A 17,144-nucleotide genomic window follows, 5' to 3' on the forward strand; every position below is an offset into this window, starting at 1 on the left:
TATAAATTCATCTGGACAGTCCCGTATTCTACATCTACATCTACATCTATACTCCGCGAGCCACCTTACGGTGTGTGGCGGAGGGTACTTATTGTACCACTATCTGATCCCCCCTTCCCTGTTCCATTCACGAATTGTGCGTGGGAAGAACGACTGCTTGTAAGTCTCCGTATTTGCTCTAATTTCTCGGATCTTTTCGTTGTGATCATTACGCGAGATATATGTGGGCGGTAGTAATATGTTGCCCATCTCTTCCCGGAATGTGCTCTCTCGTAATTTCGATAATAAACCTCTCCGTATTGCGTAACGCCTTTCTTGAAGTGTCCGCCACTGGAGCTTGTTCAGCATCTCCGTAACGCTCTCGCGCTGACTAAATGTCCCCATGACGAATCGCGCTGCTTTTCGCTGGATCATGTCTATCTCTTCTATTAATCCAACCTGGTGAGGGTCCCATACTGATGAGCAATACTCAAGAATCGGACGAACAAGCGTTTTGTAAGCTACTTCTTTCGTCGATGAGTCACATTTTCTTAGAATTCTTCCTATGAATCTCAACCTGGCGCCTGCTTTTCCCACTATTTGTTTTATGTGATCATTCCACTTCAGATCGCTCCGGATAGTAACTCCTAAGTATTTTACGGTCGTTACCGCTTCCAATGATTTACCACCTATGGCATAATCGTACTGGAATGGATTTCTGCCCCTATGTATGCGCATTATATTACATTTATCTACGTTTAGGGAAAGCTGCCAGCTGTCGCACCATTCATTAATCCTCTGCAGGTCTTCCTGGAGTACGTACGAGTCTTCTGATGTTGCTACTTTCTTGTAGACAACCGTGTCATCTGCAAATAGCCTCACGGAGCTACCGATGTTGTCAACTAAGTCATTTATGTATATTGTAAACAATAAAGGTCCTATCACGCTTCCTTGCGGTACTCCCGAAATTACCTCTACATCTGCAGATTTTGAACCGTTAAGAATGACATGTTGTGTTCTTTCTTCTAGGAAATCCTGAATCCAATCACAAACCTGGTCCGATATTCCGTAAGCTCGTATTTTTTTCACTAAACGTAAGTGCGGAACCGTATCAAATGCCTTCCTGAAGTCCAGGAATACGGCATCAATCTGCTCGCCAGTGTCTACGGCACTGTGAATTTCTTGGGCAAATAGGGCGAGCTGAGTTTCACATGATCTCTGTTTGCGGAATCCATGTTGGTTATGATGAAGGAGATTTGTATTATCTAAGAACGTCATAATACGAGAACACAAAACATGTTCCATTATTCTACAACAGATTGACGTAAGCGAAATAGGCCTATAATTATTCGTAGTATTTTTCAAACAGTGGCTCTTCGTGAACCCGTGCTGTTTCTAATAAGGACGTGTAAGTTTAAAGTCTAGCGAAACAAAATACATACCTTGTACAATGGACTTCAAACATGAATCCAACTTAAATGTAGCTGTCGTCAGTCTAAAAATTCAGTTAGCTATGAAGCCTAGGTTAATGTACTATTCGAACTACGTTTTTATCACGATTGTTGTCAAACGTTGGAATTTGTTAACTGAAGAACCACATCCGTTCCAGTGAATTTACACAGAAGTGAGCCAGGAAACGTAAAGGCTCCAATCTGAGTGTGGTTTACTGCACACGAATCATGTGACACAAAATGGTCCTTTTAATTACCAAACAGGGTATTAAAAGGCGGTGCGAGCGATTCGCCCGCTTCGGACTCAGTGACGGGTGTGATGCGGTCAATGGCTGGCCACTGAAGCGTTGCCGCCATTCGCTTTACCTCTCGCTCATCACGCCGGCGTCATAACGTGGCCAACTGTGTCATCCGATGCCCACGCGGTTCGATTAATTACTGCCCGATTATCCTGTGTGCTGTTTTCAGCTAGCGTTAAAAGAACTAGTAGCATAAAGGAAATTTCATGAAAGAGCTCGAAACTGAATGTATGATGGACACTGAACATAGTTTTACACTTTAAATTTTTGGTAATCCACGTCAGGGATGAGGCGTGCTGGTAACTGCTGTAATCGGCTATTACAGTTAAAGATAACACGCATTTTTTTCACATTTAAGCATTCTTGGTATATATTTTTTCTACAAACATGCGATTCTTTACTTTAAACACTTCCATCAGTTGTTCCTTAAGCTTTTATATTACCTTTTTCTACGTCCTTTTTTTACTTCATGGATTCGACTTGCTGCTTACTTCTTTCCAAGAAACATTAGAAGATCTTTTTGGTTAATCTTTCGCTCTTCTTTTCTTGTTACTTTTGATATATTTTATACTTATCGATAAATTTCGTCATTAATGTGTACTTTCCAACCTCCGATTGTTTTTTGTCGGCCTAAAGTGGCTCGCGCTTCTAGTGTTTTTAATTTATTAAAATTATAGTTTAATTCTTGGCATTCGCTTGCTTATAGACATTCTGGTTTCATTACTATACTGTAACGCCTTATTTGAGCATTTTCGAAGGTATTGGAGAGGCTGCCGGCTCACACGGCATGTGTGCATACGAGCACTGTGCTGTTGGTAATGGCCTGCTGACTGACGAAGGACGAGTGTGCAGTGTTACCTGGCCAAACAGCAGTGGTATATTGTCACTGCAGGCTCGCCCATACAGCAGTAGTTATCTTTTCATCCTTGACAGGGCGTACTGTTGTTTGTTTTCACGTTCCGCACCGTAGTATTTATCTTTGCAGTCACAAAAGAGAGGGCACTGTTGTTGGACACAGGTGAACTCCATCTCTCTGCTGTATTAATCACTTGTTGCTGCTACGCCGCTTTACACATCAAGCCTGAATTCATTCGGGACATTATTTCTGAGTATTGCAATGCTCTCAAACTTCCATTACTTGGATTAGACCGCGCACATCAATTGATGTTTCAATGAACAGCTCAAGGACAGGAATGAGCCGTGGTCTCTTCGCACCTTTTTCTGTTCCTATTCCAACGTCCCGACTGCAGATAAGATTTCCGGCCTAATACATGCGAGAGGAATGATGTGAATCTCGAGTGCTACTCCTTGTCAACCCGCTGTATCCACGACTAATAGCCTGATCCACGCGGAAAGTTTGTATATGTAACTTATTTCCGCTACGCCAGACAGTTCGTCCGAACGTAGATGGTGCTACCCTTACGAAACTGGGGCAAGTCGCTAGCATGTAGTTAAAAGACCTTCATCCTTAGCTACACAAATACTGTATCCATCGCTGATCAAAAAAAAAATGGTTCAAATGGCTCTGAGCACTATGGGACTTAACTTCTAAGGTCATCAGTCCCCTAGAACTTAGAACTACTTAAACCTAACTAACCTAAAGACATCACACACATCCATGCCCGAGGCAGGATTCGAACCTGCGACCGTAGCGGTCACCATCGCTGATCCTCCCATGTTCTAACTCATCTTTCAAATCCTATAATGTCATGCACTACATCTCGGTTTCCATATCAGTGTACATCATCTCCCCCCTTTTGCTGTATTCTGCACTAGCTGATAAAATACTTGGAATTCCCTCGTCAGCCCCGTGTCTGCCGTAAAACCAACTCACACCCATCTTTGTGTACCCCGGCTTGCTGGTGTGACTCTTGCCATGCCCGCTGCCCCCACTTCCACATCTCAACGTAATCCATTTCATTTCCGAGGATGACTTCCACCGATTTCGGATCATGAATCTATCCAGCCTATCAACTACAAAGCGCCCAACCTCTTCCATTCCAAACTACGGCTCCAACTCAGCCTTTCCCCGAATAACCGGAATCCTACGCGTATGTTACCACCTCTATCCTCTCTCTTGACTGTTTTCCAATACCTATACAATAACCTTTCTCAAATCAGCTCCTCTTCAGTCTCATCTGCATCGAAATACGACATCAAGGAAATGTTAACAGGAGCCCACAGCAACAGCATCCTTATAGTGTTCAAGCTCAAACACATCACCAACGCATGAAGCTTGAGATGATCTTTTTTATCCTTGTCGATATATTTTTATGTTTTTATTTAATTTCATTGTAAGTGGTATTGTTCCCCGCTACCAGTCCCACCTAATTCCCGCGTCCTCCCTCCACCAACCCCTACTCCTTCCTAAATAACACAATACCAAATAAATGGCTCAACGACAGAGGTCAAGGAAAGTAACGAGACAGTCCAGGAAATCATTGCCTTTATCCGCCACAAGTCGGAAAGATTGGCCGTATCCTTCCTGATGAACTAACAGGGTACATTAATGGTTAATTCAAGACTACAGAGCTGGATAATACAATCTAGAGGAACTATGGCGAATATCTAGACAGTGCGTTCTACACCCCTAGAGGTCAGCCCTTGTGCGCTTATATCACGGTGAATGTATCGATAGCCGATCTGCTTGTGCGATACGGCCTGCGCATTCATTATACGAGCCGCTGCGCAAATCAGTGGCGAGCGCTGGTGCGCGCATGGCACGCTCTGATTACCGTCGATTATCGCCGCAGCCGCCCCCGCCGTGGCAGCCGCCAATTGCATTAGTCCGGCTGCGGCACGTCCTTTGTTTGCTCTTAATGGCACCCCGGATGGCCACAGGCCTCTGCAGCGACCGCTGTTTACACTGCGCTGCCCCGCTTAAGTAGCCGCCATTGGCGAGCGCAGAGGACCGTTTGTCTCCGCTGCTGTGCAACTGACAACCAACTGTTTCCTCCCTCGCGGCTCCATAACGTAGAACACGAACACTTTCAGAGAGTGGAATGACAGCTTAGAGATATCCCTAGCTCCTCTCCCGAGGGGAAAAAAGGTTTTCTTAAACACACAATTAATGAACAGTAGACGTATACTGGCGACAGCACTTTTTCTCTTTATTGTTCTTTTATTCCCTCGCCCCTCGCGGGAGATGGTGGACTAGAAACACAACAACATACTGCTCTTCAGCCACCAGCATTTTATTAATAAAATAGTTTAAGATATTAAAGAGAAGTGTTACACCCTTGATCGGTACCACTGGACGGGCGTCGTAACAGCGGAATTGCAGGCGTCCATTAGACGACGATAGCGGTCACTCTGGTTCTGGCAGACCCAATGGAGCGCACCTGCTGAGCCATGTGTCTAGTGGCTCCGTAACACGAGCCCCTCCAACCGCCACAACACGGCGCGACTGGCAACAGTCACTGACTCCACCTTGCACTGGGAGCCTCATTGCTATGACACCACCGTTCGTGCTTAGTGCAGCGAGCCTCATCCTAGTTGCTTTTGAATAAGCTGGACTCTTTAATTCTTGCTGCGTTATTTGTAACGTGTCTTCGAATGCTTGGTAAAATACAAGTTAAGCAAATCATCTGTTTGTTGCGTTAACGTGTTCTATAATCATTTCAGCTCCTGTCCAGATTTCCCACGACGACAGTTGCTTCACTGTGTAACCTCCCCATTACTAATCGGCGTGTCCTGCATGCGATATAAAATATGACCGTGGATCGTGTATATGCCTAAGGGATTTTTACTAATTAGGTAAAGCTATCTTTCCCGAAGAAGTAATACTGATAAGTAGGAGGAAAGTGTACAACCGACCCTTCTGATGGAAAAGTCTGCTTAAATAAAAAGTAATTAAGCCGAACAGGGCTATGATTTGGACAAATGAAAGTTATTTTGTGGATCCACTCACGAACAACACTGTACAGAAAAGGGGTACCACTGAATATGAATCAAAAAGTTACACTAATGAACGGAAAGGAAAAAATTATCGGTCGCCAGCCCACTAGAGCAAAAATCCTGTACAAGACGTGGCAACTGAAGGTTTTTTGACATTGATTTTATGTAAGTATGTAAGGATAAAGAAAACTGAGAAGTCACCCTTACGTTATTATTGGCACTAAATTTTGAAAAAGTCAATCAAGTAATGATTTCAAAATATGCACTTAAACTGTATGTTAGTACTGAGCTTCGTTACGTGAACAATGACTTTCAATGACCTCAACATAACGTCATCAAACAGATGTAGAAAAAAAAGCAAGCACTTTTACTTTGCAGTTACTTATTTTGCAAATTTTATTTCATATTACTGTCTGAACAACTGAGCCCTTGTTTTTACTGACTTGAACAGAATTAAATACTAGAATACGTACCAAACCAAACAGCCATGTGCTCCAAGGTATATTTAACATAAATTTTTAGACAACATAGTTGTGTGGAGATAACAGCGATTAATTTCCTCATAATCAATTATTCAAAATGACAGTCACAATCGCATTATTTATTTTGCTGCCAACCGGTTTCAACCCGCGATGGGGTCATCACAGGCAGGGTGACGACTCCACCAAGCAACCAAATGGTGTAAATTGCCCTGAAGATGACACCATCGCGGGTAGAAACCGGTTGGCAGCAAAATAAATAATGCAATTGTGACTGTCATTTTGAATAACTGATACGTAAAATAAATAAAACTTCTGCACTCTTAATTTGTGCATTTCTTTAGATTTTTTCCAGTGATTGATTCTCAAACTTGAAAAATGAAATTGCTTTACTTTAGTAATATAATGAAACCTCTGTTGTACAACAGTTAATTGAAAGTAGACTGAGGCTAAAATTCTTAAAAGTGAAACTATTCATTAATAGACTAGCTGTAACTATTCAGTTTGTTTTTTATGACACTCAGTTGTTATATAAGGAAAAAAGGAACAACGATTCTGCTTGGTAACAATGTCTGGGGGCAATGAGGACAAAATCGCCCTGAGTTTAACTGATTATTATCCAAATGAATTTTATCAATCAAATCACGTTCGGTTGTGCTCCTGGGTTAGCCGTTAATACTTTCTACCAATAAACAGCCTTACTTCAGTGCTGTGCATACGACGAAACTCGGAGCCGACGACGAAACTGTGTTGCTGGAACTGCTGCTGTTGTTGAAGACGGTATCATCTTGTGGAGCCACAGCTAATTACAGAAACGGGCAAACTGCTAGGTTTGCAGGAGAGCTTCTGTGAAGTTTGGAAGGTAGGAGACGATGTATTGGCGGAAGTAAAGCTGTAAGGACGGGGCGTGAGTCGTGCTTGGGTAGCTCAGTTGGTAGAGGACTTGCCCGCGAAAGGCAAAGCTCCCGAGTTCGAGTCTCAGCCTGGCACACAGTTTTTATCTGCCAGGAAGTTTCATATCAGCGCACACTCCGCTGCAGAGTGAAAATCTCATTCTGAAATTAATACAGCCTCTTCCGCCCGTTCACTGTCCGTACTCCTGCTATTAGACATCTGGCCAGCGTGTGTACATGATGCCGCCAAAAAAAGTACTCTCTACTACAAAGCGTTAACACCACACTTCCGCATACTACAAGCACTGGAACCGGTCCCCCTGTCTCTCAGCGCGCTCCGCCCAACAACTCTATACCCCAAATATTTTACAACGCACAAGCGCTGCTAATATCGTTGCTAGTCGATGCAAATAACAATTCCTTTGGCTTTTTCTCAGAGCTTATAAGTTTCACGGTAAGGCACAGATAAATACAACGAAACGTCAACAGACTTCTACCTAAATTTACACATACAATGAAGCAATGTCCTTACTTATTAAAAGAAAGCATTTAAATTACAATTATTTACATACAATTCAGAATAACATTATATATCGGTAGCAGGTGCTAAGCATCCTGCATTTTCGGTGTTACAACTGTTCTGTAGCCCACCTCTTCTTATCGCTGTGTACGAATTCGTACACAATAAAAAGAAATAAAATATCTACATAATTCTTGAAATTTTTAAATGGATGAAAACACAGGGGTTGTATTTAAGATAAAACTGATGAAACACTAAATAAGAGGTACTTACACAGGAGGGGGCGGAGGGGGGGGGAGGGTGTTTCGAGAGAGGAGAGAGTGAGCGATTCTGTTGATGTAAACATAGTATCGTACGAATTTAATGTCAGTGAGTCACAGCTGGAATTTGTAAACAAGGTTGCAACACTTAACACGAACATAAAGTACAACGATCACGTGGGCTAAGTCTTGGCTAAAGCAGTCAGAAAACTAGGGATATGCAGCCAGTCTACAAAGGATATTGCTTACAGATCACTCGTGCCACTGCCGGCCGGGGTGGCCGAGCGGTTCTAGGCGCTATAGTCTGGAACCGCGCGACCGCTACGGTCGCAGGTTCAAATTCTGCCTCGGGAATGAATGTGTGTGATGTCCTTAGGTTAGGTTTAAGTAGTTCTAAGTTCTAGGGGACTGATGACCTCAGACGTTAAGTCCCATAGTGCTCAGAGCCATTTTGAACTCGTGCCACTCATCCTAGAATATTGCTAATGCGTGTGTGTGATCCGTACCGAACAGCACGAGCAGAGGATACTGATTGTATACAGAGAAAGACAGCTCACATGTTCACAAGTTTGTTTGAAACGCCGTAAAGTGTCGCTAAAATGTTGAAATAATTGGACTGACAGACTCTTGAAGATGTATGGAAGCTACCCCGAGAAAGACTACTTACAAAGTTTCAAGAACCGGCTTTAACGATGACTCTAGGAGTATACAACAACCCCCCGCACATCGTTCCAACAGAGACAGAAGAGGATTACATTAATTGTAGCACACACAGAGGCATTTAAACCATTTTTTCCCGTGCTTCATACAAGAATAGAACGGAAAAAAGCCCTAATAACTAGTACACTTCACAGTGGCCCGCAGAGTACAGATGCAGATGTATATTTGTGCATTTGGGAAGAGAGAAAGTGAGGGAGACTGGACTGTAGCTAAACATTCGATTTGGGATAGCTGTATTCAAGTTGGAGGTTAGGATGTACTTAGGGGAAAGGAAGAGGGCGCTCTTACTTGAGGAAGGTTATTGAGGGCGTTAGAACTGGCCTGAAGGCTAAAAGGCAGTTGCCTCGGACAGGAAGTGTTGAAATTGCATAAGAACAGATTATGGAAGGTGCACACGTGAAGAGATGGAGGTTTGTGCTTGTATGCGCGTGACGATACATTAGTATTTCAATTATTGGGAAGTACAGGATAAATGGAGGTGTTTAGTGTGTGTTAAGGGGAAAGGGAATTAACTGGTAAAGGATCAGCGCAGAAGAGGTATGAAAAACAATGTGGAATGCCTTGCGTTCAAGGATTTGCATTGAGTGATAAACTTCAGTAGAGGGGATATCCACGGCACTTAGAAGGTGGGACGTATGAACGCTACGTTGGTATAGAGCACTGGTGGGCAACTGGCGGATCCTGCTCGCGATTGGTTTCAATCTGGCCACTCGAAGAAATTCGTGGGAGGGAGAGCGACGTATTAGGACACTGCAACTCTTCAAATTTAAATTATTTTATAATAAATTAGCTTCAGCCATTTGCTTTTGCAGGCGTTTATTTTTCCGCGATGGAATTTCAAGATGTCTGGCATCCCACCTTCAAGTATTTGCATTTATTTACGCGTCGTGAAAATTGCTTCTTTCTTAATGCGTTGTACAGTTCTGCAATGGAAGTTTTTAGTACAGCAATTGTAAAACGTCGTTTGTAAAGAAAGCCGACCAGAGTGGCCGAGCGGTTCCTAGGCGCTTCAGTCCGGAACCGCGCGACCGCTACGGTCGCAGGTTCGAATCCTGCCTCGGGCATGGATGTGTGTGATGTCCTTAGGTTAGTTAGGTTTAAGTTATTCTAAGTTCTACGGGACTCATGACCTCAAAAGTTAAGTCCCATAGTCCTCAGAGCCATTTGAACCATTTTTGTAAAGAAACTATATTCATGTTGCGTAAATATTTCTAAATATATGAGGATTGGATCAACATAAAATGAATCTACTCTCAAAACCGCGTGTTTTGAGGTGTAATATGTTTACGTGGCACGTCGTGAAAGGGATCCCATTCACACCGGTGCGTTACCACTTCAACGTTAGCGTCACAGACGCTTTGGTTTTGACTTAATGGGCTAGGAGCGCTGCTGTGCGTTCCTTGACGAGGCAGCCAGCGAGCTTAAATGAGTATGTGAATCGTGGCCGCGGGTCACCAAAGGTTGCCCGTGCCTGGTGCTGAAGATGGTGGTGGGATGGAATTCTCGTTGACGATTTCACTCAAGAAGATGAAAACAGAACAAATTCTAATGGAATTCCTTTGCAATAACAGTCGAAATAAGGTAGGCTTCTGCGTAATTTCAGATGCGAAATTATAGGTTTATAACTGAATTGAAGAAGTGCTTTCAGATTTTTGGAAATCATAACATCAATAGGAGCGCATGAATTAATCCTCTGTTTCCCACATCGCGCATGCAAGCGAATAATTTGTTTCTTTTTTTCTGTCATCTGTGTTCTGAGCAGTTTGATGTAGAGCCCCACGAATCCCTTTCTTGTGCCAAACTCTTCATCTCAAAATTTCACCTCCACCCAACATCATTTATTATCTGTTATTACTCTCTCTAGCTTGTTCTAGCACAATGGAGGTGATTTTCTGCTATCTTTATATACCTACAATCCTGCCCTTTCTTCTTGTTAGGGTTTTCCTAACGCTTCTTTCATCACCGAATCTGCGGAGGATCTGTTCATTCCATATCAGTCCACGTAATTTTCAACAGTCTTCTTTAGGACCGCATTTCAGAGGCCTCGACTGTCTTCTTTTCCAGTTTCCCAGCAGTCCATGACTCACTACCATACAATACTGTACTCCAAACGCAAATTCTCAGAAATTTCTTCTTCAGGTTAAAGCCTGCGTTTCATACCAGTAAGCGTTTCTTTCCCAGGAACGCGCTTAATAACAACTTTCATTTCAGAAACCTGGTGGCGCACTGACAAACACATTGCACTCGTTTTTGGGAGGAGCGGCATTCGAATACCTGTCCGTCCACCTTAGGTTTTCTGTGGTAAGCCCAAATCACGTTGGACGGAGGCCGCGTCGGTTCCGTCAAGGCCAAGGCCGATATCTTCCTTATTAGCCGCCCACCTGAGATGGGAGCCTGACTCTACTGACATGGATCTCAGCGATAGCTTACCTAACGTCCGTACTCATAATTCCAGTTGAGACTACGGTGCAACGCATGCCGTTCAACAACTATTTTAGAGGAGTTTGAGGACATTAGAGTTGAACCTCCCATCACGACGAGGCCATTAGAGACGAAGCACAAATTAGGATTGCGAAAGGATGGGCAAGTAGTAGGCGCGTCTTCTTTTTCAAAGCATCCAGACATTTGGCTCAAGCTATTTACGGAAACCACGGGACTCCTAAGTCTGGTTACCCGAATTAAGATTTTTAGTTGTCTTTGCCATCTCGTTCGGTGGTCTTAGTGCCTTGTAGAAAGTTTCTTAGGGCTGCGTCCCTACGCATCAGGTTACCTGCTAGTGGTTGCATAGTAATTGGGAAGGTACAGTTACGAAACGAGTAGCGTTACATAAAGAAACGTGACAAATATTTAAGATGCTAGGGCAGTTCTAAGAAAATTAACATCTGATGTTCGGGACATAAAAATGCAGTGGTGGAGTATTTGTACAGAGAGTTACACTTATTTCTACGCAAGAGATATTGTAGTATTTTCCCTAACACAATAGTGAGTCGCTCCACACGCTAGAAAATTCAAATTTCAATATGTAGAAGTTTATGAAACATGTGTTTATTTTGGGGTGCAACGCAAATAATATCTTTATTTTATCATCTGATTTCTGTTCTTGCTAAAGTGTGCCGTCTGTTCTTCCAGAAAAACCATGATGATGTGGAAAGGCGTTTTGCTGTTCGGAGCCCTTATCGCAGCAGCTGAAGCAAAGGTAAGAGCACTTTCAAATCTTAGTTCCGTCTGGAGAGTGTGAAGAAAGCTCAAGACATAGCAACTATTTTTATTTCATTTGCATCATACATGCACTCATATTTATGGACCACGATACATTTTGCAGTATTTTGTAAATACACTCCTGGAAATTGAAATAAGAACACCGTGAATTCATTGTCCCAGGAAGGGGAAACTTTATTGACACATTCCTGGGGTCAGATACATCACATGATCACACTGACAGAACCACAGGCACATAGACACAGGCAACAGAGCATGCACAATGTCGGCTCTAGTACAGTGTATATCCACCTTTCGCAGCAATGCAGGCTGCTATTCTCCCATGGAGACGATCGTAGAGATGCTGGATGTAGTCCTGTAGAACGGCTTGCCATGCCATTTCCACCTGGCGCCTCAGTTGGACCAGCGTTCGTGCTGGACGTGCAGACCGCGTGAGACGACGCTTCATCCAGTCCCAAACATGCTCAATGGGGGACAGATCCGGAGATCTTGCTGGCCAGGGTAGTTGACTTACACCTTCTAGAGCACGTTGGGTGGCACGGGATACATGCGGACGTGCATTGTCCTGTTGGAACAGCAAGTTCCCTTGCCGGTCTAGGAATGGTAGAACGATGGGTTCGATGACGGTTTGGATGTACCGTGCACTATTCAGTGTCCCCTCGACGATCACCAGTGGTGTACGGCCAGTGTAGGAGATCGCTCCCCACACCATGATGCCGGGTGTTGGCCCTGTGTGCCTCGGTCGTATGCAGTCCTGATTGTGGCGCTCACCTGCACGGCGCCAAACACGCATACGACCATCATTGGCACCAAGGCAGAAGCGACTCTCATCGCTGAAGACGACACGTCTCCATTCGTCCCTCCATTCACGCCTGTCGCGACACCACTGGAGGCGGGCTGCACGATGTTGGGGCTTGAGCGGAAGACGGCCTAACGGTTTGCGGGACCGTAGCCCAGCTTCATGGAGACGGTTGCGAATGGTCCTCGCCGATACCCCAGGAGCAACAGTGTCCCTAATTTGCTGGGAAGTGGCGGTGCGGTCCCCTACGGCACTGCGTAGGATCCTACGGTCTTGGCGTGCATCCGTGCGTCGCTGCGGTCCGGTCCCAGGTCGACGGGCACGTGCACCTTCCGCCGACCACTGGCGACAACATCGATGTACTGTGGAGACCTCACGCCCCACGTGTTGAGCAATTCGGCGGTACGTCCACCCGGCCTCCCGCATGCCCACTATACGCCCTCGCTCAAAGTCCGTCAACTGCACATACGGTTCACGTCCACGCTGTCGCGGCGTGCTACCAGTGTTAAAGACTGCGATGGAGCTCCGTATGCCACGGCAAACTGGCTGACACTGACGGCGGCGGTGCACAAATGCTGCGCGGCTAGCGGCATTCGACGGCCAACACCGCGGTTCCTGGTGTGTCCGCTGTGCCGTGCGTGTGATCATTGCTTGTACAGCCCTCTCGCAGTGTCCGGAGCAAGTATGGTGGGTCTGACACACCTGTGTAAATGTGTTCTTTTTTCCATTTCCAGGAGTGTATTATAGAAAAGGTTCTTACCTATTATCAATAATGTGTGTAGTCATGATGTATTCACTTTTGTATAAGGCACGACTTTTTGGAGTATTTGTCATGTACAGATAGTCTCCGTAAGATACCAACAAACTTCATGTGATTGTAGAGGCCAGCACAAGGAACGAATTGAGGACAGGACTCAGTTACTGCTGATATTATCCAAGGACGCTGCAGAACGTCTGAGTTGTAGAATTAATCGTGTTCAGGTACGACACCCTTTCGCAAATAGACGTAAATTTGTACACTTTACTACGTTGTGACAGGTGTAGACGCGTCTGACACCATCTAACACCATTGCTGTCAGCCCAGTTGCCAAGGATTCTGCGTACGACCCATCAACGTCAAAGCTCACGACTGCTCACAGAAGTGTATAACTTCGTCGTTTTGCACCGGTAAGGCAAGCGTCGTTTTGCACCGGTAAGGCAAGTATTAAGTGAAAGAGAGACGAATGGGGAGTCACTCCAGGAATTATAAGGGCCGCAAATGGGGAAATCCACTGACATAAGCGTCTTGTACGAAGGGCACATTCTTGCGGCACAGTGCCTGGAAACATCTCGGAAACGGCCAAGCTGGTCGGCTGCTGTGGTGAGCATCTATAGCAAGTGGTTGATGGACGAGGAGGCGACAAGCTTTTGGACATCTACGCCTTTGGCCATCTACGCCCCATCACAGTAGTGGAGGTCAGCTTCCCCATCTGTAAACCAGGACAGGCGGCGAACTGTGGGAGTTCTGACGACAGAGCACAAAGCTGGTGTGGGCACAAATGGTTCAGAGCACACCGTTCAGAGCACTTTCTTGAATATAGCTTGCAGCAGATTAACTGGAGTACACCGTTCAATACGTTTTTCTGAACATGGGGCACTGCAGCAGACTAATCTTACATGTTTCCATGTTGTCCCAACGACATCTTCTTTTACAATCGCAATGGGCTGGGGGTCATCGATATTGGACCGTTGGTTAATGGAAACGTTTTGCCTGTATTAGCTGGCGCTTGAGTTGTTCAGCATAAAGATGCTATAGATCCCCTGTGAGCTGCTCCCCGTTACATCCTGTGAGTTTAAAAGAAGAAAGTTCGTGCAACGGATAACGGTGTGTTAAGTAGAAATTACATAAAACTACGAAAGGAAACAAATGGTCACTATAACAGTCTGGTTTATTACCAAGAGGCAACAAAAAATGATTTACTGCAAACAAGGGAAACTCCGCCACTGGTTGTATAAATTTGAAACCGTGTTTGCACATAGATTTCAGTCACAGAGTGATCATCTTCAGTGCAAGACTAAGTCCAGTAATTCATACGATCATGCACAAAATATAATTTCAAACGTAAGTGTTCATAGTGAAGAACATGCCAATTAGCAGGTATGATTGAGAGAGATTGAACCTGACTTGATAGTTGGCATGTTCTTCACTGTGAACGCCTATGTTTATATTTTGTGCACGATTATATGAGTCCACTGGATTTACTCTTGCACTGAAGATAATCCCTCTGTGACTGAAATCAATATGCAATAATAAAAAGATAGTTTGAAATTTATATGACCAATGCTGGAGTGTCCCTGGTTTGACTGGTTTGCAATACTCGTCGTATGGTCGTGATGCACAAATTTCCTAATGGAATACAATCTCAAGAAAATAGAAACATTAGCCGCTGCATCAAGAATACAAACATTGAACAAGTATACAAGGGATTGTAAATACAAACTATAGTCTTGACACAGGTGGATGAATACATAAAACGTCGCCTATATTGCCAGTGATAGTAGAAAAGGTTAGAGATTTATAGAAAAGTCACAGAAAATCTTGAACGAATACTAATACTCTCGCCTAAGCGCATGATAGGTGCAACTAGCTGGAAGTGAATGTTAGATCTCCACACTGAAATTCTGACGCAAATTAACTGACTTCGTGCTAGCCTCGTCTCCTTATCTGCAACAACAGCCCATGCTTACCACTCTTAAGACGTGTGAGGGCAGAAAATAGTAGGGACCGATGATCTCATCAGTTTGGTCCCTTAGAAATTCACACACAGAGAAAACAACTGCAGCGGTGGCTGAAAATTCTAAGCTCCACTCGGCCTCTGTATTCTGCTCTAAAGTGGAGACATTTTCCTCTGCAGGTCAAATACCCAGGATATGGCCTCACGCTCTGGAGCGCGTTGTCTTCTGCAGGCGCCTAAGGACAAATGTGCTGCTTCAGTCTTCATAAAGCAAGTGTCCTCTAACTTTTCTGTATGAAACTTGGCTTGTTTTGCCAGCATCAGGATCTTGCCGGCCAATTGCAACAGACCTTGCGTATTCCGCCCATTGATAATTTAATAAACAAGCTTAATAGCTCCTGCTGATTTTGTCGAGGTCAACCATTAAGTTATATTTGTCCCATGGTGCAGGGATGAATGCAGAAAATTTCTCGACTACGTGATGGATTTTCAGTCTTGGCCAACCAAAAGACATCCACGTAAGCTTTGCTGGCCATTATGGCTGCTCCCATGTTGTGTGGCTTTCAGATTCTTGTCTTAACTAAAAATTATTCTTTTTCCTTCCAGCGCAGTACAGTTCTATGCCACTGTGCCCATCCTCAGGGCAAGCTCCTGCTGGGCTGGGATGCCAGACTATCCTCCTTCGCTCTGTACCTGCACAGCGAATGCCTTTCAGCAAAACAACTTTACTCTTCATTATCATAAGCGAAACTTCCTTTTCGTAAGACAGCTAAAGTCCACAAGGCTGCTGTAATTGCAACACTGCTTCACCACACGCGAGGAAGGGGAATGTAGACATCATTGCTAGTAGCGAATATTCTTTCCCAGTTTTCATACAGCATTAGTGATTTGACTTGCCGGACTATTGGGATCTGCATATTAAATTATAAAACAGGTGACAGGACGGTTTGAAAATCTGGTGTTGTAAATTGCTTGAACATTATTGTGGACCACCTGCATCCCTTCATGTACCCTATCCAGGAGCGACGATAATGTTAAGGTGTGAGACTGTTTTCGAAATGTCTGCGAATAGTGCAAATGAGGTGGGATGTGAGTACCAGCTCAGTATTCACCTAGTAGGATATGGAAAACCGCAGAAAAACCCCACTGGCTCTCGACGTTCATCTGTTGGTCTTATTCGACCCTGGGCCGGCGCCTTTTCCCGAATACGGAACCGGTGTGCTAACTTGGGCTGCTATGCAGCAAGATTCTTTCAGTACCTGATAACCAGGTCAAAGTTAATTGAAACTAGCTACAACCGAATAAATGTCAGACATATTTGTGTTATTGTCTCAATTTACATTTCTCTTCCGCAGTATCAAAAAATTTGGCAAGAAGAAACAGGATTAGAATTAAAGATCCGAGACATGGCGCTGCGAATGAAAAAAATATTGGGCTGCAATATGACTACAGGTTTAGTATTTGCAAACTGTGTTCGTTCATACTGGTATCTAACAGAAATGGTTGACAACCACTTCAGAGAAATAAACGGGGTTGGCAGAGTAAAATCAATGTACAAAGTTCCTTAAATACCATTTAGAGCTACATCGGATGCCGTAACATACAGACTAATTACATTCAATGTAAACGTAAGTATGCTTGTTGAATCCAAGAACCAAATGTTAAATGCGCTCTGTTATTCCAGTAAGTTTTTTAATTGCTTGTTACACTTTGCTGAACTCATCTTTAAGGATATATTCCTTCTAGTGACTTGATATTTTAATCTTGTTTAATGTATACTGAATAAAACAGACTATTTGGCACATTTTTTTGCTGTTATGCGTGAAGATTTTATGACCACGAATAGATAAATTATAATGCTGTAAGCTAGCATTTTCGTTTCATTTTCATTTATTGCCACCTTTTTCTGTGCTT

At 44.0% G+C, this 17,144-nt stretch overlaps 1 protein-coding gene across 2 annotated transcripts in view; it reads left to right on the plus strand.

The window, feature by feature from the left end:
* LOC126254472 (follistatin-related protein 5-like) overlaps positions 1 to 17,144 on the plus strand; it is a 572,842-nt gene that overhangs the window by 234,866 nt on the left and 320,832 nt on the right. For both annotated transcript variants that reach the window (XM_049955314.1, XM_049955315.1), the window contains exon 2: positions 11,628 to 11,694. In XM_049955314.1, the coding sequence (XP_049811271.1) occupies positions 11,635 to 11,694 (60 nt within the window). In that variant the 5' untranslated portion in view covers positions 11,628 to 11,634. The remainder of the gene's footprint in view (positions 1 to 11,627; positions 11,695 to 17,144) is intronic.

This window comes from Schistocerca nitens, chromosome 1 (assembly GCF_023898315.1).
Source record: "Schistocerca nitens isolate TAMUIC-IGC-003100 chromosome 1, iqSchNite1.1, whole genome shotgun sequence".
Lineage (NCBI taxonomy): Eukaryota > Metazoa > Arthropoda > Insecta > Orthoptera > Acrididae > Schistocerca > Schistocerca nitens.